We start from the raw sequence: 24,172 nt of genomic DNA on the forward strand, positions 1-24,172 counted from the left end.
TCCATGCTGGACATTAACCTTCACCTTCGCCGTTCTGCTTCTGCGATGCCACGATCGGTTGTCCCAACTGTCCTCCACCATCGATTGGATTCTCCTGTTCTTCCCGATCCCGCCGAAAAGACACTCGCTACCGGTGGGATTGGACGAAAGAATGAATGAATACACCCGTACATTAACGACGATGGTCATTCGTTCTTCTTTTCGTCGATCGAACGGTAATCGGTGCCAACGGCTTTCACGTCTCATTTCGTGGGATAAGCCCCTCCGGGGAGACACACACACACACACCAGACTCCCGCGTACATGCCAAATCTAGCGTTCAGGTGATGATGATGATGATCACGGAGAGATGCTGGCGAGAGATGGCAGAACGAACACGATTACGCAACGATCGCTAAATAGAAGACAACTAACCGGTCAGTAACGCTACGTCGGCGTTATCATCTGCCCAGTTTCTCTCCTGACTAGGGTAAAAAAAAAACAACTCTGGAAACTTACCGACGTCGGAGCTCGGCCAAGTAACGGAACGGGGTTGTTGGAAGCTTTAAACGCTAAATTACCATAAATCATCTCGCGCTGGTTGTGTGGAGAGGAGGATGTTTTGCTTTTTACTCCGCAACTTGGTCGTGCCGTACTGTTTTCTGCTGGGGTGAGAAGAAGTAGGTGCACGATCTTAACACCTGCCCCACGTCACGTTTATCTGATCTTCGTACCTAGGAGAAGATCACACTCAGCACTTTGCGCCGCTAGAAGGGCTTATCAATCCTGGGTCGGAAGTATCTTTGTAGGAGAACATGTGATAAGTGAATTCTCTAGCGAATATTTTACCGGAGAGAGAGGTGCATGAGTGAGTACATAATTTAATTAACTTGTTGCGACGACTCAGGCCCAATACGTTGCCTTTATCGCACCAAGAATCACAACAAACGATGCAACAAATGCGCTAATGTTGTCCCACACACAGATGCCCAACATGCTAGCAGCTTCAAATTTTTCAAAACATAAAAAAACCTCCCATCTCTCCCACCCATCTCCCATCTCTCCCCCATCCCATGCCAACCACGAGCCGTAGGAATTCCTTCCAAAAGCACCGAGTTTCCCGTTAGCTGCTGCTTCGATCCGCTATCGAACCTCGCGATCGTTAAGCGCTTAGAAGAGCTCTTTAACAGAAAGATGCTAAGCATAGGATCCACTTCTAACGAGCCGATCTTGGGTCCACGGTAAACTAGCCACAGCATTCCACGACCATTACACGAGCCAATCGATTCGTTCCATCTGTTCAGTTTCCAGCGACAAGAGGATAGGAAATGCGCATCACCACCACCAAACGATATCTGGCAAGAGAAAAGCTTCTCTTCTTCGCTTGGCCTGCGAGGGAATTGGTATCCGCTAATGAGTCTGCCGAAATGTTGAATCGCAGTTTGAGGCGACTGGACGTTGACTCCATGCGCGGGCCACTTAATTCATTCTCCGAAGCGCCTCCCCCTCCCCGAGCCGGGGTGAGATTGTTATTGTTTAGGCTCACAGACAGCCTCTCGGCCTCTGATGTTTGTATGTTTGGACGATCAGGTTTGTTTTGTTTTGCTTTTGCCACGTATGTCTTGAAGATCGATCAATCTTTTCGAAGCCACAGGAAAGTTGGGGAGGATAGAATCGCCTTCGCAACGGAAAGCTGGCTGTTGCGCTGCTTACTTTCACACAATGTGAGTCGAAATATTTGAGCAAAAAATTGTTTTTGGTATATTAAGCCAGTCTTAGTCATTTTATTCGGTTTTTCTATAGCCCATAGTTATATTTATAATGCTCTTGTTCTATTATTTACGCTTGGATTTAATTCACCCTCCAGGAACGACCACATATGTGAACCCCTAATATGTAAGGGTGAGGCATTGTTGGTACTATCTCGCATCCACACACTCACCACCACCAACCAAATCGACACCGGAAACCCATTTAAGCTTTGAATCGCAAAAAAAGGTATAATTGGCACAAACGTCGAAAACCCATGTGCAAGCCAAATGTAGGTTCTTCTGTCGTTTGCGCCGCGCGATGCCTCGATGCCGCGATGACTTCCTCTCCAGCTGGAAGAGTTGATGATTAATGACGTTCGGTAGTGGTAGTGGTGGTGGTGGAAAGATCATCTTTTTGCGCAAATCACATATACACACACAACCAGCACGAAGCTTAACTGCCACTACTTCTTATCGAGTCTCTACACACCCCACGTAACCACCCCCGTCGACAAAGGTGAGCAGAGGGAGGTCGAGACGTTTGTCAATTATGCTTCATCGTTCTGTGATTGTTGTGCACACGCTTACTCACTTGGACGACTTTTTGGACACAATTTGTACACCCCATCAAACCATCATCTACCGTCATAGCGCACAACAGCAAAACCACAGCCTAGCTGACCCAGGCAACAACTTTGATTTTTCTTATCTTATCAGTCAGACACTTATCAAAACAGTTGACATGGGAGTTGAAATTGTGCAGACACTCACATCATACACTAAGCTAGTCTCTGGCTTCATATGCTGCTCTAAAACCCTGTGCGGGACATCTGATTGAGCCTATTCGGGGACTATTGATAAGGGATCTTAGCAAATGATGACGGAATTTTGCCGAAAACTGAGATTTAAAATTGTCTATATGTTGTCCCAAATTCTTGCACAATTATATCATTTATTCAAAATCAGCATATCATTTTAGTAGCAGATTATGCTACGATCTTCTGAGACACGGAGATCCCTTGTCCATCAGGTGTTTGTCCTATACCTCAACCAGTTTAATACAGCAGTTAGCTTACAGTCAGATTACAAAGTATATGGCGACATTTTGCAGGTGGTAAAAAGGATCTTCACAAGCCCGAGAAAGTGAGAGGTACCATTAAAGCATTGGGTAGAATCGCTGAGGCTTAGATGCACCATCTTTAGTGTCTAGAATTTGGTCCAGAAGGTGCTTCTTCTGAGTAGCTTTCCTCTGCTTAAACTGGGTTGGGGCAGACATTAGTCTAGGACAGTTCTCCAGTACCTCAAACCCAATGTTTGACTTTGGTGCGTCTTCAAGAAACCTCACATTATACTAATTTTTATTAAAAAAAACTCCCAATCGATATTATTAAGGCATCGTGTGAATAGACTTCTGCCAAAGAATGTGATTTGTATCTCCATGACAGCAACGACCACAGTAGTCCACTGCTTTATGTTTATTGTGCGTCTATGTATTTGTTTGTCTACCGCAAGACGCACGCACACGCTTGCTGCTGTTGTTATGTTCCTGACTGGGAGAAAGCATAAACGCACAGCTATTTACGTAACGCGATTGTATCTAGGTCAAATTATTCTTGCCATTCCTGGGAGAAAAATTTTAGCATGAACACCCGGTTTTCTGGACCCCACAAACGAATGCAAATGTTATAAACATTCATCCAACAGTCACAAGTAGAAAAAATATGTTTAAGATAGACCACAGATGAAAAACACCATACATCCGTGTGGGAGGCAACAAGAATTCGTTCGTTCCAATTTTGTTCAGGGAGGTCATGGGTAAGATGCCGTGCTGAAGAGAGAGAGAAAGAGATTTAAATCTTTCAACAGTTCGCTTCAAAGCGCTAAGGTCAGCCGCAAATGCACCGACTTCGGTACAAAATTCTATTTTTATCAAACCATATCCCACTGTTGCTAGTTAAACAAGATTTTCGAAACGGACAGTGTCCAAAGCATCGAAAAGCTCCCAAACGTAATACAATAACTACGTCTTCCTTCGCAAGTTCAAGGTTACAATAATTTGCGCGCCCTTAAAAATTTCTTTTCCTTTTTTCTCTCGCACGAGGACCACAAGACGTGCTATTGAAGGCAACCCCAACAAAAGGGCATTTGAACGCTACAGTGTTACTAGCGAAGGGTTGTGCTCGCGCGTATCTCCAAACCAATCAAGGACATTCTCAAAAGGGGGCTTGACATGCGCTTCAAAACGCAGAGCTGCACTTACCTTCAGCGGAGTTCGTAGTTGTCGGGATTCCTTCCTCGATCTGAAGGCTCGTCGCACAGTAGGCTGCGATGCTTGTGGGCGAATACGTTTGGGTGATGTTTAATCCAAGATACCAATTTTTACTTCCACATGGGACACTCTCTTCACGACACTTTGTAAAATTTAATATTTTTACCAAAACTAACTGCGAGCTGAATGCACTTTTAACAAAACAACGTAATTTTGTCACACTCTTACTTACAGCACAAACTTTAACGGTCGATAAAAACAAATTTTTCCTTGCTTTAAACACTTTGTTTATCTTGCTCTCCCGACTCTCACGTGTTGGTAACGACCAAACGAGCTTCGTAGCACAACTCGGATGACAATTTTTCACGCTTGCTGGAAATTAAATTCGAAAAACATGGTGGAAAACCCAATTGTAAACAAACTAATTGCAACAGTTTCTACTGAAACTTGAGCACTTTTTGGTCGAAGCAAATCCAAAACGACAATCCCGTTCGGAGCATTATCGCATCTCCATGGACGCGAGAGCTACACCCAATTTAAGATAACAATCGAACCTCTTCGCGAAAAAGAAAAAAACTCCTTGACCTCCTCTATCTCGGTGAACTGTACGCGGACCAGAAAGGTAAACACATCCTTCTTTCCATCTTGAAGAACAAGGAAAAGAACATTTCGATCACAAGGGGTCGAAGGTGGTTGCCCACTTTCGCGGATGTGTGTGTGTGCGTCGTCGTCGTGTAGCGGTCAGCTGCATACGACTCGCATCTCACGCAAAGCATACATCGAGAGCGATGAGACTACTGGAATCTCATCTCACTCCCTGGGTGTGAGCCCGTCCTGCTCGCACTCGCTCGTTCGCTCGCTCTGTCACATGTGTCACGCCGGGAATCTCCGCACGGGGGCGCTTGTTGCGTGACAGGATGACACCGAAACCCGGGGAATCGTATACGCGTCCAAAGGCGTGTGAGTGAAATGCACGCGAGAAAGTGAGAAAGAGATGGAGCAACAACTCACACACACGAACCTTTCACGCATCGCCATACTCTACCGCAAGCTAATTTTTCTTCCCTCGTACGGGGCAGTGTGTTCGCATGTTTTCTATTCCCTTATTTTGGGAAGTTCTCGTTTTCCTCGCTAACATTTTTCTTGCTTTTCGGGCGAATAACATTCCTTCGCTTCTTTTCACACAGCACACACAAACACACACGCTCGCACGCACATACGGCTGTGGCGCATACACGAGTTTACTGCTGGCGGCTTTTTGCGTTTTTTCCTTTCCTTCCAATGTTCTTCGTCGGCTTTCCGAGAAGAAAGAATCATAACCGCGAATAAATGGACCGTTTTTGCGAATATTTTAACTGCCGTTCGGGGGGAACACCAGCGCTCGTTCGCTCGCTCGCTTAGAACCAGATATGCATACACAATTTTTAACTAAACAGAGCCACAAAAGTGGTGATTTTCCTCAGCATTTTTTATGTAATCGGCTACTTCGCACCGTTGCGTACGGGTCGTAAGGTATCGTGTTTGGTACAAACCCGTGTACAATCCTGAGCGACGGAGCACACCCGCAGCAGCACCACAGCACACGGCCTCCTTCCCGTGCGAGGTGCATTAGAGGTGATAATTTAATTTGCGCAAAAAATAACCTTCCACCAAACACACTCTGCTTCCCCGGCGTTCGAACGAGACACGACAATTGGATGACGACGTTCCACCCGTAGGGGTAGGAATACAACAGCCAACACAGCGCGAAATTGAGTTCACAGGTGAATGGAAAATGTGCTTGTGCGTTTCGGTGGTACTGTTGTTGCCAACCGTTCTCACTGCAACCTAATCGTTTCACTAAATTGCCTAAAAACCCTTCCCAGTTTCACGATAATCACGGTACACTTTTCCGAACCAGCGTGTTGTTGCTGGCTTTTGCGAGCCTTGCAATTTCAGAACGGATGAGATAGACTGAAGTACACACGGCCCTTTTAGGTGCGCTTTGCTGTTCGCGGTAGCAGAAAGAATAACAATTAGTCACACACGCACGGTGTTGTTGCGAAAATAAGGGGCTTTTCTACCTTCCGTAGGGCCTGCCGATGGCAAGGGCGATGGTGAAAACACACTTAAAGAACACAACCACCGGTCACTTTGATCGGAAACAAGCTAACTTTCTGATGATGCAGATATTTCGGAACGCACTTCGATGGCTTGATAAATCAGCAACGAACCGACGACGACGACGGCGACGACGGCAATCTTGCCTCTCCGGAATTCTTCAAAAAAGTGAAAAAAATCCTCCTTTGACAGACAGCTTGCAGTGCTGGAATTTGACCATGTCGCGTGCCCATAGTTTCGGGTAGTTACAATATTCGCCCATAGTTCGAACTTTGACGTGTGTGCAACCGCTGCAGTTCGGCCGATGTATCGGTTTTGTTTTAAGCAACGGTGCATATTCTTTATTAATTCTTTTTCTAAAGCATATTCAAAATATTTTTTTAAATATATTTCACTTTGTGATCAACCTGCAGGTTATTATGATAACTCTAATCAAAATTAGGAAAATATCTTTTCTAAGCATTTCAAACGGACACGGATTATCCGATGATATTGATTCCTATATGTGACACGTTTATAATCGCTAGTTCACCGCTCAATATGACAGCATCAAAGATTTGTCCGGTTGTTTGAATCCGGTAACGAATTTCACGCCCACCTCGAACGCATCACAGCAAAGATGGAAGTGTACGAATTCAAGAAAAATTTCCTAACCCGTCTGCTGGAAACGACCAACGTCCTTAACGGCGGTGGCACCAACATTCCCGCATCCGCAATCCGTTCCGAGTGGATCAATTTCGTGGAGGTAGCCGTCGAACCGACGGGCTGGCAGGCGCTCTGGAAGGCATCGCGCCCGGTCTGTGAGCAGTTGGCTGTAAAGTATCCGCTCGTTGTGCTCGGGACGGTCGATCAGGTGTTGTTCGACGAGCTGAAAGCAATCTTTATCATCGAAGCGATCCAGGACGATGATGTGCATTTGCCAGAGGAACAGATTACGGTGGATTTGGAGGAGCTGTGGCCGCTGCGCGAACAGAACAACCCCGCGCTGAACGTGAACATTACGGCTGATTGTATTGATAAGTTGCGGTTTTTCTACCAGCACTTGTGGATGCCGTGGGATAACGATGCTGAGGATGAGCATCATAGCTGGATCGATAAGCATCTGGAGTCACGGATTCGGTTTTGTCACGATCTGAAGAACAAGACGATGTCACGGCAGCTTTCATCGCATGCGTTGGCGCTGCTCGCTGAAGCCCGCTACATCCAGCGAAAGCGAGACTTTATTGAGCAGGAGTTGAGTGAGGAGGAGCAGGAACTGGAAACTGAAGAAGAAGATAACGAGACGTCAATTCTGAAGGACAACCGATCGAGTGAGCTTCTGCAGCTTAATTTACGCTTAAACACGATCAAAAATGAAATCACCATCCTGGAGAATCCGGTTATGCGTGGCGTCTTTGAGAAGGTGCGGTTCGGTGGCGGAGTTGGAAAGAGCAAGGGAGCGGTGGCTCCGATGGCGTACATTGTCACACGGGCTGTGCCCATGGATGAGCAGCTCACCTATCTCCAGAGCGCAAAAGAGCTGATGGATGCGAAGATTTCGGTGAAGATGTGTGACTCTCTGCAGCACGCCCTCGATCATTGCAGTCCGGATAGTGCGATCTATCTGCCGCCCGGCACACGACAGGACATTAAGTTTCTCGAGTACCTCAACAGTGGAGGATCGTTCCGGGGCGTAAGCAGTGTGTCGTTTGTGGAGGAATACGACCTGGCTACTAGGATGAATCCGGCGATCGTTTCCAAAAACGATGACAGCGTGCTGCTGACGATCGATGGTGATTTTACGCTGGAAAACATCCGGCTCGACTGTGCGAACGTGCGCACCGGTGTGGTCATCAAGCAGGGAAACATCATATTCCGCAACTGTTGCTTTACGGGCGATCCGAGCTCGAGCACCAAGCAGGGCATCGTGATCTTTGGCAACTGTACGATCACGTTCGATCGGTGTGTGATCAAAGAGTTTTCTACCGGCATCTACAGCAATCACGATTGCACGATTAACCTGCTACACACCACCATTAGCCACTGCATGACGGGGCTGGAAACGCTCGATCAGTGCGAAATTTTGTTCCGTTCTGCCAGCATTAAGCACTGCACACAGTATGGAGTGCTGTTGGAAGATTTTAACGAGGACGCCGAAAACAATCCGCAAGGATCGGGTACGGTCCTCGCCGATGGCAGTCGATCGCAGGTGTTCGAAGACTTCAACATGATCGAGCGGGAAGAATTTACGTTCGAGGGAAGCTGTGAGTTTGGTGAGAACGCGAAGGGCAACTTCGTTATCCGTAAAGGCTTCAGCGAGCGGTTCAACAGTTCCTGCTTCGTCGATGAGGACGAGACCCAGCACGATGTGGAGGATGGTTTCGAGAATTCCTCGATCTGTGACGTTACGAATGTAAGTTTTTCTGTTAATCACCTTGAAGCTTCTAAACTTTCCTCAACCAAGCACATACGGCCGTCGGCGGAGATTACGGATTGGTCGGCGGACACAAGTGAGAAGGAGGAGGAGGAGGATTATCGCACCGCCAGCGATACGGGTGTGTCGGGTTCTATGAGTCGGTCAGAAGCAGAAGAAGAAGAAGAGCTAAGTGGGTTTGGTGAAGAAAACAGTACAAAGGAAGAAGTTAAACATTCGTTGCGGGAAGTGCATAAGCCAGAAGAGTCGTGCGAAAGTGAGCCCGGGCTGGATGATCGCGATGATCAAATTATAGAGATTGATGATACAGTTATTGAAATCGATTGATGGCTGAACTGCAGGCCCCCAAGTTGATATGGTTAGTTGAAGAAATTGGATTTCCCTCGGGAAACTTCCCACGTGCCTGTCCTTGTAAACGTCCAGTAAGCTCTGTTCTTGGCCAGTGTAGTTGAGATTTGTTGTTCGTGTGTTAACGGTTGGTTTTGCTTAATATGTTTCCATTTATGTTATTTTTATGTTGTTAATGTATGATAGAACACCAATACCGATTTTAACAAAATACCGATTTTGATTAAAATTTGCCTTTCTTCCCCACAGGACATTCAGCCGATGGAAGATTGATCAGTTACGCAGCCGGATTGCAATTGAATCGATTCACGTACGCAACCACATCATCTTGAAGCTGTCAAAACAAGCACACAGAGAGAGCTGTCAAACATCTACAGACGCAATCGCATCATTGTAAAGGCTTTGTTTTTACTTTTTATCAAGTTATAAATAAAACGATATTTTATACTGCACAACAACTAACCATTCCTGCGTCCAGATTGTGTGTAAAGAGTTTCGAGCATGGCCGCTAATCCACCGGAAGAAGGGTTCGACCAAGCAGAGGTAAGATGCCTGTTGTGGATAGAAAACCGAACGTACTAGCGGGGCTGACGATTGCTTCTCCATTTCCCTTAGTTCGAGGATGACGAGCTTGGTGAGGTACAGATCGAAACCTCATCCGGCCGCAAGCGTCTGTTTAGCAAGGAGTTGCGCTGCATGATGTACGGTTTCGGGGACGATCAGAACCCGTACACGGAAAGCGTCGATCTGCTGGAAGATTTGGTGGTCGAATTCATCACCGAGATGACGCACCGAGCGATGGAAATAGGACGCACTGGACGCGTACAGGTAGAGGACATTGTGTTTCTGGTACGCAAAAACTCTCGTAAATATGCTCGCGTGAAGGATCTGCTAACGATGAACGAAGAGCTGAAACGGGCACGAAAGGCCTTCGACGAGGTGAAGTATGTCGGTGCGGAAGCAAAAATTAAGTAGCTGTAATTGTAGGCACTCCAGTATGAAGACTGTATTAACAACGACAAAATAAAACAAACACAGATGGCATGTCCTTAACTTTGTTCTTCTGTGAGCACGGGAATTTGTATTCTTTTAGCTTAACCAATACCGATATTACCGCAAATGCTTATTCGCTACTGTTTCGGCCGACGCCCCCGCCGAACGTAACGCTCCTAATGTGTGCTTTTAGTGAACTGGCCTCTATTCGGCCTCCACGTCCTCCTCTTCTGCGGGCCGTTCGTGAAGATTAAATAGTTTCGCAACCTCGTTTAGATCGTCGTACTCGGTGTGCTGGTCGAGAATCTTTCGCGCCGTTCCCATACGATTAAACACGTTCCATAGCACCAGTCCGACCACTTTCTTATCGCGTAGATAAAATATTACACCCTTATCGAAGCTATCCTCCTCCGCCGGCGCCTTCACTGGCTTTTCCATTGGCTTGGCTTGTTCTCCTGCAGCAACGGACACGTTTTTCGCTTCGACAACGCTTCCTACGTTGGCGTTTGCTGCCTGCAGCTTCTCCGAATCATTGCCACCGGCGGCGGCAGCCGCAACAGTCGGAACCGCCCGGGACAATTCTTCTGCTGTTCGTTTAGCAAACACGGCTACTGTCGGCAGGGCGGAATCGATCAGACCGATCGCTTCGTAACTGATCCGAGGACCAAGATCCGACCAGAACATGCTCTGATGTGTGTAAGGCTTATCTGTTAATAGGATAACAAAAGGAACATTATAAAACACATTGCTAGTAAATATTTTCACTATATCACTTACTCAATCCAACCATGTTCTCGCCAGCTAATCGCCCCGACACGATCGCATGATCGTGATGTTCCACTCTCCTCCTGCCGAACTTTGTGTCGTAGAAGCAAGCCGCATCTCCAGCCACAAACACATTCGACCGGGCCCTCAGCTCAGCATCAACCAAAAAGCCTCCATTCTTACTGTCCACCTCAAGCCCGGAAGTCTTGGCAAGATCCGTGTTCGGTTCCGAACCGACCGCCACTATCACCCGGTCCACCAGCAGCACGCTATCGTCCACGAGGGTAAGCTTCAGTTTTGTGCCTTGCATTTCGACCGCCTTAACCTGCGTCTTTGGCCACACCTTTACACCCTCATCGCGCAACCGTTCCGTCGTCCAGCTGCTGAGATACTCGGGAAGGACTTTCGCCATGTTTCCAGCTTCGTGGAACAGCTGAAACACTTCCACCTTCTTCTTGCGCGTTTGTTCCGACTTGGAAAGGGCGCAGGCCAGCTCACTTCCAAGGAATCCTCCACCAATAATTGCCACCCGGCTGCCATCTTCTAGCCTGGCCGAAAGCTGCTCGAAATCTTGCACACTCTTGAACAGGGTTACACGTTCCCGAACGTCCCGTGGGGCAGACTCGAAGATGGGCAAATTTTTAGGCCTTGCACCGGTCGCAATCAGACACTTGTCGTACGTTATTTCCGTACCATCGGTAAGGATGGCTTTCCTGTTGACAACATCCAACCGCTGCACCTCGTAGCCACGGGCCACAGCCACGCCTCCATTCGGTGCTTCGCTTAGCCTGCTTGGATCGATGTAATAATCGTTCGATTCGTAGAAGATACTGCGTTCGCTACCGTTCCACTGCCGGAACTTGAGTGGTTCCGTTTCGGCCGGATTAAACCACAATTCCTTCGAGAGTGGTGGACGCATATAGGGCATTTCGAGCTCGTTGGTGATCATCATCACCTTAGCTTTCGGATCGTGCCCGCGGATCGATCGGAAAGCTGCAATACTGGCTGTTCCACCACCGATCAGCAGGTATGGAACGTGTTTGGGAAGATCCTTTGGAGATGCCGGATACGTGCGCTTTTTTCGTGCCGCATCTTCCTTTGTGTCGTCTATTGGGGTTGGAGGTGTCCCGTCGAAGAGACCCTTGTAGTAGGCGAGTCCCAGACCACCCGCTGTAAGGGCGATGGCACCGAGTATGTAACCCGTGTACGATGGTTGCGGAGGCGGTGGTGGTGGAGGTGGCAGACAGGATGGACCTCCAGTGCTGGCCGCCGCTTTTTGTTCTGTGGTCTGGGAGTGTAAAAAAACATATATGTTAATATTTTCACATTACACGCAGATGAATTTAGAAGTAAATTAACATAATCGCAAAATAGGACCTCCTCTTCAGTCGTGATCGTGATTTTCGTCACTTTCGCACTTTTCGCAAGATATCAAAACGGGATCCGGGACCGTTACAACCGGTTTCGGCTATGAAATCAGACGAAAGATGTGTTATTTACGCGCCTCTCGCTCCCCGTGTACGTAAATCGATGGAAATAATTTAAATTTGAAACCTGAAAAAATCGATTTATCGGCACGTGCCGTCTTGGAGGTGCCGGATACGGACTGGGATCGTTCGGAAACTGTATCAACTCGCCCAGCATGGGTAAACGGCGGCTTTCGTCACATGGCGTAACAATCGCACTAGAATTTGGACCTTTCCTTTCCTCCTCATCATCACAACCGCACGAATCATTCGATGCCGCCGCCGCTTTCCGTTCGCTTGCCGTTTGCCTCCGGCGACGACCCGGTGCCGATTCTTTCGCAAACAGAACATGGTTTACCTTGATGGAAATCCATCGCCGACTGCCACACGTTTGGGTGAAGCCTGCAGGGAAAAAATCGATAAATCAATTATACTTGCACCCCAATCGGTGGTTGTTACATCAGCATTCCCGGCTGCCCGGTGTTTACTCACCTCCAGCGAGAACGTGCTTTCTCGCGCGTACAAACGACGGATGTACGCAGCGCACGTTCCCGACCGCAATGCGGGACACCGAAAGCATCGCGAAAACGGATTTGCAGCAGGAAATTTTGTATTTTGTGCACGGCTTCGCAGACTGGATTCCCCCCCAGTGGTTACTTTGGTTCGCACATTGGATTTGTTTTGCTCACGCGCGTTTGACAAGGATGCGTTCGCAGCGGAATTTGACAGCTGACAGTATTCGGCTGCGTACGTGAATTCTTAAAATAGTTGGATTTTAAAAGTTTTTCATCTATTTATTCGATATAAAACTATTCTTTGCGATAGAAAATAAGTATTTTAAGTACTTTAGAAAGCTTCCTCTAAAACAACTTTTACTTAATACCGATCTTTGGCTGCGATTTTAAATGTAAACAAACCGAGGCGTTATGGATCACATACCTCGGAGCGCAACGTGCACGCCAATGCGAGGGTGACAGACTTTGTTTTTCCTATCGCTCACCAAACACCATCCAATTTGGAGCCGGTAAGTTCATTTTATAAGCAAGAAAGACCATTTTTAGGAAAATTTCGATTCGCTAGTGCTTTGCAAAGATTATCCAATCCCTCATCGAATGATTCACGACAGAATATTCCGATTGTTGCAGCAAAATCGACTTGTGCGGCACAGAAACACTTCAAACAGCCTGCATTACGTCACACGAAGCCGTCATCGATCACAATGTCAGTGTTGCGCTTATTCGGTGCTGAACTCATCTCTATTTATCGCCAAAGTTTACTGACCACTGGCACCGGCCAAGCAAGGTTTTTATCATCAACCGCATTGCAACGGCACGCTACAAAGCCAGAAAGTGAAGCCACAGAAGAAGCAGCACTAGCTGAGGAACCCGAACCACAAGAGGAAGGTGACGCAGCTGCATCCAAGCAGCCGACGGACGATCCGAAGGATCGCTCCCGCGTGATTCCGGTGGAGACAAGCATCCGTTATCTGGCCAGCGACGCTTACCGCCAGACGTACCAGGACGATCCAGTGTGGAAACAGTACCGTCGCAATCACAAAGGTCCTTACCCACCGAAACTGACCCGCAAGACTTGCATCCGCAAAGGACGCATTTCGACCGGCAATCCTTGTCCGATCTGTCGCGATGAGTACCTGGTGCTGGACCACAACAACGTCGATCTGCTGAAGCAGTTTATTTCGCCGCAAACGGGTGAGGTGCTTAGCTACCGGGTGACAGGGTTGTGCCAGAAAAAGCACACGCAGCTGTTGGTCGCCGTAGAGCGGGCTATGGACCGCGGAATGCTTACGTTTGATGTGCCGTTCCGGGAGTACGATTACAGCGAATACTACCCTGCAAAGGAAAGCAATTCGTCCTCCAAGTAGGAAATCTGCGCGCCAGGTGCGTGCTGTTAGTTTGATAAGTGAAGCATTTTGAAGGAACTGCCGAATGAAAGTAGACGATTTACGTAGTGTGAAGGAATATTTCGTTTTGTGGTGCTAAATAGAAGAATCAATCCAAAAAGAAGTGTAATGGCGGACTCCCTCTCGTACACGTATGTTATCGTGGGAGGTGGAATTGCCGGCGTGACTTGTGCTGAAACGCTGAACCTTCTGCGAGCAAACGCAACGGACCGGATTCTGCTGCTAACCGAGTCTTCCCTCGTCAAAGCAGTCACCAATGTGGTTCCGCTGGGTAAAATTCTTAACCGCTTCGATGTGGAAGAAAAAAGCACGGGCGAACTTGCTTCAGCAAACAACATCGACGTTCTGCTCGATCAACTGGATACGATCGTGAGTGAGAATCACCTGATAAGAACAACCGCAGGAAGGTGCATCCAGTACCAATTTCTGTGTCTGTGCACCGGTGCCAGACCAAACATAATCGATAAGGCAAAAGGAAATGCGAATGTGATCGGTATACGCGACACGGAATCGGTGGAAGAATTTCGCAAGCGCATTCACACAGCAAACCGGCTGGTGGTCGTTGGAAATGGTGGCATCGCGTCGGAACTCGGTGTACGAAGTGGATGGAATGGAGGAAATCCATTGGGTGATAAAGGATCCGTACATAAGCTCCACGTTTGTCGATTCCGGTGCGGCCACTTTCTTCAGGGAGCGGTTAAGCAAAAAGGCTGGAGGAACAGAGAAGCAAAAGACGATCTACAAGCGAATGCGGTATACGGACCAGCAGCAGGAGGCAGCTACTGGCGGAGCTAAGCGTGGAGCCGCCTTAGGACCCGATTGGCATCGTGCCTTTGACATCCAGAAGCATGGGGACGGTTCGTCACGGAGCGGCAACAAAGTAACGATTCATCACTCGGTGGAGGTTGAGGACATTCACGAAATCAACTCCGGATTGAAGGTGCTCCTGACGGATGGAACGACGCTGGAGTGTGATTTCGTAGTATCTGCGACCGGTGTCGTTCCGGCCATTAGCTGGACCGGCGATCGACCATTCAAACTAGGACCGGACGGAGGTCTCTTCGTCAACTGGTCGATGGAAACGTCCGTCGAGGACATCTACGCAGCCGGCGATGTTTGTTACGCCGGCTGGGAACACGCACCACACTGGTTCCAGATGCGTCTGTGGACACAGGCCCGCCAGATGGGTGCAATGGCCGCCCGGAGCATGGCCGCCAAGCGTGCCGGGGAAGAGATTTATCAGGACTTTTGCTTTGAAATGTTCAACCACGCGACGACCCTGTTCGGTTATCAGGTGGTTCTGCTAGGGCGCTACAATGGACAAGGTTTGAACGATAAGTATGAGGTGCTGCTTCGGATGACGCCTGGACTGGAGTATATCAAGTTTGTGATGGTGGATGGGCGCCTGCAGGGTGCGCTGTTGGTGGGTGAAACGGGGCTGGAGGAGACGTGCGAGAACCTTATCCTGAATCAGCTCGATCTTTCGTCGTACGGGGAGGACCTGCTGAATCCCGACATCGATATTGAGGATTACTTTGACTAAGTTACGATCAAATGTACCGAACGAATGGCACAAAAGCGAAAAATAAATTGGATTGGAAAGTTCTAAAGCTTCCTGTTTGTTAAAGATGATATTTCACGAAGGTTTTCTTACAATTATGGTAGAAATCGCAAAACCGATGTTAAAGGAAATCAACGTTCAAACAACGAAAATAATACATTAAAATAAACCGTCCTCCTCAGCAGCAGCGTGGGTTTTCTGGTGGTCCTGCTTTAGAAGGGAACCCAACTCACCACACGACGGAATTGAGTGATAATTGTCCCTAAAGTCTCCCACGTTTTACGCCCCAAAAACACACCCAGTGCTAGCTACGGTTCGTGTCTAAAGAGTAAGTGATACGTGTCTGCCCGACAACACCGGGAAAGATGCAGAACGGTTTACAACCTAGTAATCATAAGGGTACCGCGCGTTTGCGTTTCCTCGTATGGAATTTTTGGTTTCGATTGCGGCAAAAGGGGAACAGAAAATAACAGCTCAATTAAATTACACTCAATGCAACTAAATCATCACCTAGAGACTAGTGGAATCGTCCGATAGGAGATGGAATAAAAGGAACGGAGAACAGAGCTGCCTTACTCCAGCCCGAGCGACCAGTTGATGCCCTGCACAATGAACAATATTAGCGGCTGCCATGCGACAAGCCACCGGATCCAGTCCAGCAGCTGGCCGTACAGTACATGGGGACGTTCCCAACTAAAAAGAGAATCAGACGCTTCAGAAGGAAAGTTCGAAAAAAGAAACACCACTCCGTACCGGATACTTACGGATTGCAGAACATTTTCTTCAGGTCCACCTTTTCCTTGCAGTACGGGCAGGTTTGCTTCTTCCCCACGATGCACCACCCCCGGATGCAGAACTCGTGAAACACATGATCACAGGTCAGCTTGTACGTGTTCTCGATCACACCGGACTCGTTCACGTCCGTCAGCAGCTGGTTGCCGCACACGGCACACACATTACGCTCGAGGTGCCGCGTCGGTATACCCTTCGGTGTGTAGTACCCGATGTGGCAGGCCATCTTATCGGCACAGATTTCCGATATATCCCTGCCCAGCACCCCGTAGTACAGCCCGTAAAATACCAGCAACAGTCCCACGTCCATCCACGTGTGCGGCGGCTGATTGAAGATGAAGTTGACACCGAAAAACGTAAACATCATCACGACGTACCCGATGATGCCGAGCAGATAGCTTAGCTTGTAGATGAAGTAAAACCATTTGTACACTAGCCGGGGTGTCGTGCCGGAGATTGGTTTGCGGACCGCTTTGCGCATCACCAGACCGGTGATGCAGCTGAATATTAGCCAGAAGAAGATAAACCGCCAGTACTGGCTGTGTAGGCTGAGCACGAAAGGGATCACCCACAGGGCGAGCAGTGTCATTAGCTGCAAAGGAAGGGGAGGAGAAACGTAAACGTTGCTTTCCGTCGACCAGAATCTAAGTATGCTTCGCTCTCCGCGGTTTTTGGGGGCACGCGCGTGCATACTAAGTGGATTATTTTCGGGTATCGGTGCGCTACGTACCGAGTATGATCTGTAGTGGCGTTTCTTCCATTCTACCAGCACGACCTGGGCGATTATGAGTGTGACCAGCAGTATTACCACCATTTCCATGTGCATCGATTCATGGCCCTTGTGTTTTTCGTACATTTTAATGTGCTCCAGTCTGCGAAACAAATTGCGCAAAAGGGGTGGGAAAAAAAGTAAACAGAAGTCATACATGGTTAAATCGGAGATGCAGATAAATGATTGAGTTGAGTCACTTGACGCTCAACAAGGAATAGCGCGGTCACGGCATCGATAATAAACGATCGATAAAAAAAACCGCTGCCCCCATCCCCGCACGTTGACTGTGGGGACACCATTCAACAATACGTATGCAGCAGTCGCATGGTTTTACCTCATTTTTTCCTCCGGCGTCAGCTCATCGAAGGGCTGCAATGATAAATCGAGATAAAGCAATTGCTTATTCAACTTGCAATTCAGGTATGTTTTTTTCTGGTTCTGGTTTTTGGCAAGACCTTGTTCGGATCAACCGGCTCGTGCAGATTCATGTTGGCGGCAGTTCTCTGTACGGATTTTTAGTCACAAATGTTGCGCCTGCCGCACTCAAAGCACGTTCACGCGGGTTCGTATCGGAAAACCACCCAACTTTAGCCAAACCACTCACAGTAACACAGACAGGCGGCAGTTCGATTAACTTATTTTAACCTGAGTTTTTCGTTCGTCATCACCACCATCACCAGCAATTTGCTCTGACCGAGGGAGAGAGATGGGGAAAAAAAGTTTTATTGTTGTTTTCAATTTTCCTACTGACAGCTCGTTTGACAGATACACACGCGTTGACAGATGTGTGCGCAGGGTTGCCTGTATTGTTTGGTGAGCTAAAACATTTAGTAGCGCATTGCGTGGACGTAGCAAAACTATCGGAAATTCCTTTTTTTTCTGGTTAGTGACGATTTTGAGACTTTTAAGATGCTCGTTTTGGGATTAGACTTCCTTTCTTTCCCTCCGCTATTTCTTCAATGTTCTAGGTGAAATTCTATGGGGATAATTGAAGAGCATTACTCCTCTCCTTTCATCTTTTTAAGTAGAGTCATGAAAACCAAATCATAACTTAATATCGGGGTAAGTTTTCTGAACAGTGCTGAGTTTAACGGTAACTGGTATGAATGATCCGGCCACACACTGTACATCAAAATGAATCCTGGCTATCATTTGGAGCTGTAGGAATTGTTCCTTACTTATCTTTTGGGCGCTATTACCACCGAACGAGCTGATCGTACTGCTGCGATGATTTTCTGGACTATGTACTTTTGAGTGTGTTGGTTGCCGATAGCTAATCCTCGACCCATCGGTGCACGCGCCCTCATCATCGTGCGGTCCTGGCCTACTATGCTTGCTTTCTTTACTTGCTCCTTGCTTCCTGTTCTTACCAAGCTTCCATTTGCAAAATTGAATAGAAATGTTTGCTATCCTTGTTTAGCTTCCACACGTAAACAAAACTACCGTTATTTTATTTACTTTTTGTTCCGCTTTATTCAAGGCTGCCTGCACGCATCGTCTACAGGCGGCATAAACAAGCCGATACTCACACAACCTAAAGGACTCTAAAGGCGATCCTTTCGTTGCTTACCATCTACAACACTTTGGTAAGCTTACATTTTGCTTTATTTAGCCAGCAAAAGGATATAGATCGTGTTTCTATGATCATCTGTACTTGTTCCACCATTGTTTGATGAAAAACCAGCAGCCAACGACCAAAGATGGCACTGACATGCGAAACACACTCACACTGGTGTAATCCACATCTCTGTTTATCTGTCACCACAAGCGATCAAAGTAAGCCGCGAATTTTGAGTGCACAGCGCAGGCCGCCCAATCCGAGACACTACCTCAGATTCAGCATCACATTCGTCAGCATCCAACCGTGGTTTTCTCGTATACGGTCCGTAGCGATTGGTATCCTTGGCCAGTATCAAGCATCGCGCCAATTAGTCAAGTGTTAATCGTAATGTCGACTGAAACAGTGGAACGTTCGGAGTCGGCAGAAACCGTGAATGCTGTTGCTGCACCCGTGTTCAAACAGGATGCCATTTGTAAAGATGAAAATGAAAACATGGTGCTCTACTGCGGGGAAGCGTCATCCAACCGCAACTGCTCCCAGGTTAGTAAACAGACGCGAAGGGTTTTTTGAGACAGAATGACCAACAACACCGTGTTTGCGCCCCCTTTTTTCTGTAGAGTTATGTCCAAGCGTACACTTCACTTACACTGGACTCGTTACGTGGTCCAAAGTTTTATTGCTTCGAATGCCAATACTCGCTGCACACGCTGCTCAGCATGATCACGCACATGAAAATGCACCGTAAACCGTTCTGTCCAATCTGCTTCCGAATGTATGCACACGAAAGCGAAGTGGTAAGTAGCAAAGATCTTCTGTTCAACACGGCTTAAGTAAAATGGATGATTTTCCTACCCTGCAGAATGCTCACACTGCTGCCGGTTCACTCAATGCTGTTTTCAAACGCAGCGATTGATCCCAACGCGTTTGTTCGTTTGGGCGAAGAGGATTCCTGTTTTCCAACGGAAGTTCCTCCTAACTCTCCCACCCAAGAGTACCATCAAGGACAGTTAGAGTTGCAGGCAGGATTGCGGAATATAAACAATCGGTCGATCTCGTTTTTGCTTGCACAAAAATTGCGCAAACATCAGGCAGCGATGAATCGAGGTGTACAATTGGAGGCACAAAAATTGAAGGCTCGACGTGCTGTATCGGTCGACGATGGAGCAGTAATCCGCGGAGCGGGAAAATCACGCAACAGCCTGCGGGCACCCGGTAAAGCCCGACTTTCTGGAAAGGTGCACAAACGCAATACATCAAAGCCAGCCGCTCCGAGGACAGCTACTAAGGATGGTGAAGAATCGGCCGATCACTCACTGCGACGGCTTACCTCTCGCTTTGGGCGTGCCATTAGTCTTAAGGTGCCGCAATTTTAACACGGCTGCTACCGAAACCCGTGTCACCACGATGATGGCTGGGCCATAATTTATAAATTATTGTAAATCTCCTACACACTACTCTCTTATAATGGAATAAGATTTGCTTTACTATTTCTTCTCACCAGCGACACTGTAAAAAAAAAGTCCAACGAATTGGACATCCTCCACTGTTGCGTTACGCGAGAATAAAGCTTAAAAATCTGCAAACTCTTTCGCATACAGGCACTTTGAGGCTATCTTCAGGTGATGCTCATCGTGCACATCGAACAGGGAGGCGTCACCCGGCCCTTGCAGCTTCGGTACGTAAGGAGCGGATAGCTCGCGGTTCAGTATGGCGCACCAGTTGGTCGACTTGAACCACGCGTGCTGTTTAATGTCCTCGCACCCGTTGCGCAGATTACCGTACCGCCTGGACAGGTCGGTCTGCAGCAGATGGTGCACCAGATCGCACAGATCGGACGAGAAGTTCTTCGGGAACTTGTACTTCCCTTTGCAGATTCGCTCGAACAACGCCATCTGATCGGCACTGTTGACGTAGAACGGAGAGTAACCGGCACCCATCTCGTACAACAAGACACCAAACGACCACCAGTCGACACTTTTCCCGTACCCTTTCGCTTGAATGATTTCCGGTGCGAGATATTCCGGTGTGCCACACAGTGTCCAGGTTCTCTCTTTGATTACCTTGCAAAATCCAAAATCGGCTACCTTCACGTAGCCACGGTAGTCGACAAGCAGATTCTCCGGTTTCAGATCACGATAGATAAGGTTGCAGGCGTGCAGATACTCCAGCGCGAGTGCCACCTGTGCACCGTAGAAGGATGCCTGCTGTTCGGAAAATCTGCGCGACCGCCGGAGCAGTGTGAACATTTCGCCACCATTCACAAACGGCATTACGAGATAGATGTAGGAATTGTCCTTGTAGCACGTTTCCAGATTCACGACGAACGGGAACCGAATGGCCTGCAGGATCCGTTTCTCATTGGTCGTGTGCTGCAGTTGCTTCTGGTAGATGATCCGTTCCTTGGACAGTATCTTCATGGCATAGTAGTCTCCGCTTGATTTTCGTTTGATAAGTTTCTTCATTATGAAAGGCATTGGCGTTAAGAGCGTCTTATTCCAGAACAGGCGGCACAATTACTCACCACCGTCCCGAACGCTCCGGAACCAAGAGTGCGTATAATTTCATACTCCGTAAGCGATGCAATCGAGGACCTGTTTCTGGTCATTGTACCGTCGCTCGAATTCTGCCTTCAGACGGTTTAAAGTTTGGCGATAGTCGCTGTTGGGGGAAAACTTCTGTGCAGAATCTTGCTTCATTTTTGGGCTTCGAAAAAATGCAACGTCTGGCGATAGTTTGGTAGTCCGGGCTACTGTGATATTTGGTGTGGAGTTTTTGAGTCACTGCATCGGTCATTGCAAAAGGAAAGACAACCGGACCGTTCTCGTTGAATAAAAACAATTGACATATTCCATTAGGCCTGTCCTTTCTGTTTTTAATCATACCGAAAATATTATTACTTAATTTGAAAAAAAGGTAGTTGTGCAATTTGTTCAATTCACATTTTCTCCCTTCACTCACGCGCATTTTCAAAAATCCTTCACGCACCTTTTCACTCAAAAATCGCTTCTCATCTCATCTCATCTCACCCAACGCCAGCTGTTCTCACTGCTCACATTCCTGTCAGACGGTTTGTTTACAAACAAACGAATCGCTCTTCCTAGCATCTGCACGCTGTGTGTAATCTCGATTGCGTCGTGTCACGGTCCAATAACTTTTACGCGCTCAAACCACTTTTCTCTCGTCCCGCTTGCCCTCATTCGTCGGTCATGGAGGATCAACCACGAAAGCACCGGTACTGGTGTTGGTTGCTGATAGTGCTACACTCCTGTTACTTTGCTTCCTGTGGCAGTGCGGACCGTGGTAGTGCGGTGATGGTGGATGCGAAAAACAGTCGCGTCTGGGGCCCGGGCGTAGAGATGCCGGATCGGGCCACCCTGCCGGCGCGTTACTTTTTCATCGAACCAAGAGACATCGACAATCAGAAGTATGATAGTCGCCCGGCGGCTGTTTCTTCCCTAGCTCATACAATCGATATGCGCTCTTCTTTACAGAATCAATGAATCTCAAAAGTACGACGTACACATCATTGGACAGTCGCGGTTCGGGTCGTGCCGGTATCGGCTGAATCAGATCGACCGGCACGATGGGTCAAGCATCGTTCGCTACAGGCTGGCCGAATCGTGCAGTGACGTCACGATACACGTGCGCCATAACGGTGCTCATCTGAACGGTTCCCCGTTCTCCATTCCCGGCACCCTTTACTCCGAACAGTGCTACTGTCCGCAAGGGTCCGTCGAAGAGTGGCTTGAAACGGTCGACTGTCCTGCCGGCGATCCACAGATCGATATGGATCTGATACCCTTTCGAGCGATCAACTTCTCCAGCCTGCGCACACGCATGATCCAACAGTACGATAAACCGGGTAGCATTTCACACTGCAACTACGTCATCCTACGCAACCAGGTGCACCGTCGTTGCTATGGGCAGCACACCGGCTTTAGCAAATTTATGGACACCATTCTGCTTTCCCTAGCGCGCAAGTTTACCCTGCCCGATATGGAGATGTTTGTGAATCTGGGTGATTGGCCACTGGTGAAAAAGGGTGGCCCCAGTCGCACGACCGGGCCGTATCCAATATTTTCCTGGTGCGGAAGTGACGATACGTTCGACATTGTGATGCCAACGTACGATATCACCGAATCGACGCTGGAGAATATGGGCCGAGTGATGCTTGACATGCTGTCCGTGCAAAAGCGAGGCCTTCCGTGGGCCGAAAAACACGCCAAAGCGTTCTGGCGCGGGCGGGATGCGAGGCGCGAACGGCTCGAGCTGGTAGCGTTATCCCGCCGCTATCCGGAGCTGTTGAACGCGTCGCTCACGAACTTTTTCTTCTTCCGCGACGAGGAAAGTGAGTTTGGGACCGCGTGTGGCACACATTTCTATGCACGATTTCTTCGACTACCGGTATCAGGTGAATGTGGATGGGACGGTGGCAGCGTATCGGTTGCCGTACCTGTTGGCCGGCAGCTCGGTCGTGATGAAGCAGAATTCGTTCTACTACGAACACTTCTACCGGAAGCTGGTGCCCTTGCGCCACTACATCCCGTTCGAGGCGGATCTGTCCGATTTGGTGCAGCAGATCGAGTGGGCCCGGGAAAACGATGAAAAGGCTAGAGAAATTCGGGATAATGCGAACGCGTTCATTAACGCCAACCTGCTACCGCTGGACATTTACTGCTATCATGCGTTGTTGTTTAAGGTAAGCGGACGATACACAGCAGGTCTTCCTTACAGAGTCCTTACAATCCTTTGAAAATGTTTTCAGGAATATGCCAAATATATCGTCAGCCCGATTCAAGTACAGCCCGGCATGGAAAAGATTGAACAGTCCGAGGAATCGTACCACTGTCCGTGCGAGCGCACGACGCTTCCGAGGGATGAGCTGTAAAGGGGCGGCGCAATCGATAACCGCACAGTTACCGCACGTGACGCACGAGTTGGAGTTTAGTTTCTATCTCTGGCGAAACAAGCAAACCGCAAAATCGTGCTACAACTAATCGAAACCTATTCTATGACGCAACCAGCGAGCTGTGATCGTTACGTTATCATTTCCAGTAGGGCATTTTCAGTGTTTTCTTCTCCTTTCCTCTTTACATGACAGTGAGTGAGCGATAAAAGGTCCTGACTCTCGGGAGATTAGATCTCTAGCAACGGGGCTTGAACTCACTACTAGGTGCGGAGAAAGTATTATATTAGAGGAACGTAGGTGAGGTAACTGTACGATTAATCTTACGTACAATCAGTACAGAACTGCTAGTCGTGGGTGAGGAGGATTATAGATGTTCAAAATCAACCAGGAAGAACGTTCGAATGTACTCAAGTGTAGTGACCGTGTTTTTGGCGCGCATATTATTCAGCAATCTCGCCTGTTCTTCAATAAACTTCAAACTTTCCACAGTAAAACTGATGAGTCGGGGGTGATTTTTGTATACAGTTTCTAATTCGACTTCGGATTCGATAATATTTTTCTCTAAATTTAAT

At 48.0% G+C, this 24,172-nt stretch overlaps 10 protein-coding genes across 16 annotated transcripts in view; 6 read left to right on the forward strand and 4 right to left on the reverse strand.

Moving 5' to 3' along the window:
- Positions 1–6,289, reverse strand: part of LOC118513817 (protein kinase C and casein kinase II substrate protein 3) — a 33,086-nt gene extending 26,797 nt beyond the window's left edge. For 2 of the 3 annotated variants that reach the window (XM_036060050.1, XM_036060048.1), the window contains exons 1-2: positions 6,063–6,269; positions 3,991–4,371 (exon numbers count right to left, since the gene is read on the reverse strand). The gene's annotated coding sequence lies outside the window, so the exon portion shown is untranslated. Of the gene's footprint in view, positions 1–3,990; positions 4,372–6,062 lie in introns of all 3 variants that reach the window. The other variant, XM_036060049.1, reaches the window with a different exon arrangement.
- A 326-nt stretch (positions 6,290–6,615) lies between these two features.
- Positions 6,616–9,322, forward strand: LOC118513808 (protein nessun dorma). 2 transcript variants are annotated; one of them, XM_036060017.1, is made up of 2 exons: positions 6,616–8,870; positions 9,110–9,322. In XM_036060017.1, the coding sequence occupies exon 1, from the start codon at positions 6,719–6,721 to the stop codon at positions 8,837–8,839; it is 2,121 nt and encodes a 706-aa protein (XP_035915910.1). In that variant the 5' UTR covers positions 6,616–6,718; the 3' UTR covers positions 8,840–8,870; positions 9,110–9,322. The 2 variants fall into 2 exon arrangements, with proteins under 2 accessions (XP_035915910.1, XP_035915911.1); XM_036060018.1 differs by having other exon boundaries at positions 6,634–8,491.
- LOC118513830 (transcription initiation factor TFIID subunit 13) lies at positions 9,158–9,938 on the forward strand. Its single transcript, XM_036060073.1, has 2 exons — positions 9,158–9,403; positions 9,476–9,938. The coding sequence occupies exons 1-2, from the start codon at positions 9,362–9,364 to the stop codon at positions 9,833–9,835; spliced, it is 402 nt and encodes a 133-aa protein (XP_035915966.1). The 5' UTR covers positions 9,158–9,361; the 3' UTR covers positions 9,836–9,938.
- LOC118513811 (apoptosis-inducing factor 1, mitochondrial) lies at positions 9,907–12,803 on the reverse strand. Its single transcript, XM_036060039.1, has 4 exons — positions 12,577–12,803; positions 12,443–12,486; positions 10,631–11,906; positions 9,907–10,560 (listed from the first exon to the last, which is right to left on the reverse strand). The coding sequence occupies exons 1-4, from the start codon at positions 12,662–12,664 to the stop codon at positions 10,058–10,060; spliced, it is 1,911 nt and encodes a 636-aa protein (XP_035915932.1). The 5' UTR covers positions 12,665–12,803; the 3' UTR covers positions 9,907–10,057.
- A 188-nt stretch (positions 12,804–12,991) lies between these two features.
- On the forward strand, positions 12,992–15,632 carry LOC118513827 (28S ribosomal protein S18b, mitochondrial). Its single transcript, XM_036060066.1, has 2 exons — positions 12,992–13,108; positions 13,230–15,632. The coding sequence occupies exon 2, from the start codon at positions 13,304–13,306 to the stop codon at positions 13,964–13,966; it is 663 nt and encodes a 220-aa protein (XP_035915959.1). The 5' UTR covers positions 12,992–13,108; positions 13,230–13,303; the 3' UTR covers positions 13,967–15,632.
- Positions 14,079–15,632, forward strand: LOC118513821 (pyridine nucleotide-disulfide oxidoreductase domain-containing protein 1). The gene is given in 2 exon segments (XM_036060056.1): positions 14,079–14,596; positions 14,598–15,632. Coding segments are annotated over 2 exon segments (1,434 nt in total). The 5' UTR covers positions 14,079–14,113; the 3' UTR covers positions 15,549–15,632.
- On the reverse strand, positions 15,601–18,464 carry LOC118513826 (RING finger protein 121). 3 transcript variants are annotated; one of them, XM_036060062.1, is made up of 6 exons: positions 18,309–18,464; positions 17,586–17,819; positions 17,465–17,499; positions 17,089–17,230; positions 16,331–16,950; positions 15,601–16,259 (listed from the first exon to the last, which is right to left on the reverse strand). In XM_036060062.1, exons 2-6 carry the CDS (start codon positions 17,616–17,618, stop codon positions 16,139–16,141), a joined length of 951 nt encoding a protein of 316 aa, XP_035915955.1. In that variant the 5' UTR covers positions 17,619–17,819; positions 18,309–18,464; the 3' UTR covers positions 15,601–16,138. The 3 variants fall into 3 exon arrangements, with proteins under 3 accessions (XP_035915955.1, XP_035915956.1, XP_035915958.1); XM_036060063.1 differs by lacking the exon at positions 18,309–18,464 and adding an exon at positions 17,904–17,919; XM_036060065.1 differs by lacking the exon at positions 17,586–17,819 and having other exon boundaries at positions 15,618–16,259; positions 18,309–18,459.
- A 123-nt stretch (positions 18,465–18,587) lies between these two features.
- Positions 18,588–20,274, forward strand: LOC118513831. Of its 2 annotated transcripts, XM_036060075.1 has the most exons (4): positions 18,588–18,716; positions 18,899–19,231; positions 19,309–19,485; positions 19,551–20,274. In XM_036060075.1, exons 2-4 carry the CDS (start codon positions 19,079–19,081, stop codon positions 19,602–19,604), a joined length of 384 nt encoding a protein of 127 aa, XP_035915968.1. In that variant the 5' UTR covers positions 18,588–18,716; positions 18,899–19,078; the 3' UTR covers positions 19,605–20,274. The 2 variants fall into 2 exon arrangements, with proteins under 2 accessions (XP_035915968.1, XP_035915967.1); XM_036060074.1 differs by having other exon boundaries at positions 18,594–19,231.
- LOC118513824 (cAMP-dependent protein kinase catalytic subunit alpha-like) lies at positions 20,248–21,486 on the reverse strand. The gene is given in 3 exon segments (XM_036060060.1): positions 20,248–21,147; positions 21,213–21,272; positions 21,274–21,486. Coding segments are annotated over 3 exon segments (1,062 nt in total). The 5' UTR covers positions 21,388–21,486; the 3' UTR covers positions 20,248–20,259.
- Positions 21,487–21,784: 298 nt separating this feature from the next.
- On the forward strand, positions 21,785–24,094 carry LOC118513816 (protein O-glucosyltransferase 2-like). Its single transcript, XM_036060047.1, is given in 4 exon segments — positions 21,785–22,115; positions 22,183–23,047; positions 23,049–23,390; positions 23,457–24,094. Coding segments are annotated over 4 exon segments (1,548 nt in total). The 5' UTR covers positions 21,785–21,897; the 3' UTR covers positions 23,580–24,094.
- The last annotated feature ends 78 nt before the right edge of the window (positions 24,095–24,172 follow it).

The sequence above is a fragment of the Anopheles stephensi genome, chromosome 3, assembly GCF_013141755.1.
Source record: "Anopheles stephensi strain Indian chromosome 3, UCI_ANSTEP_V1.0, whole genome shotgun sequence".
Lineage (NCBI taxonomy): Eukaryota > Metazoa > Arthropoda > Insecta > Diptera > Culicidae > Anopheles > Anopheles stephensi.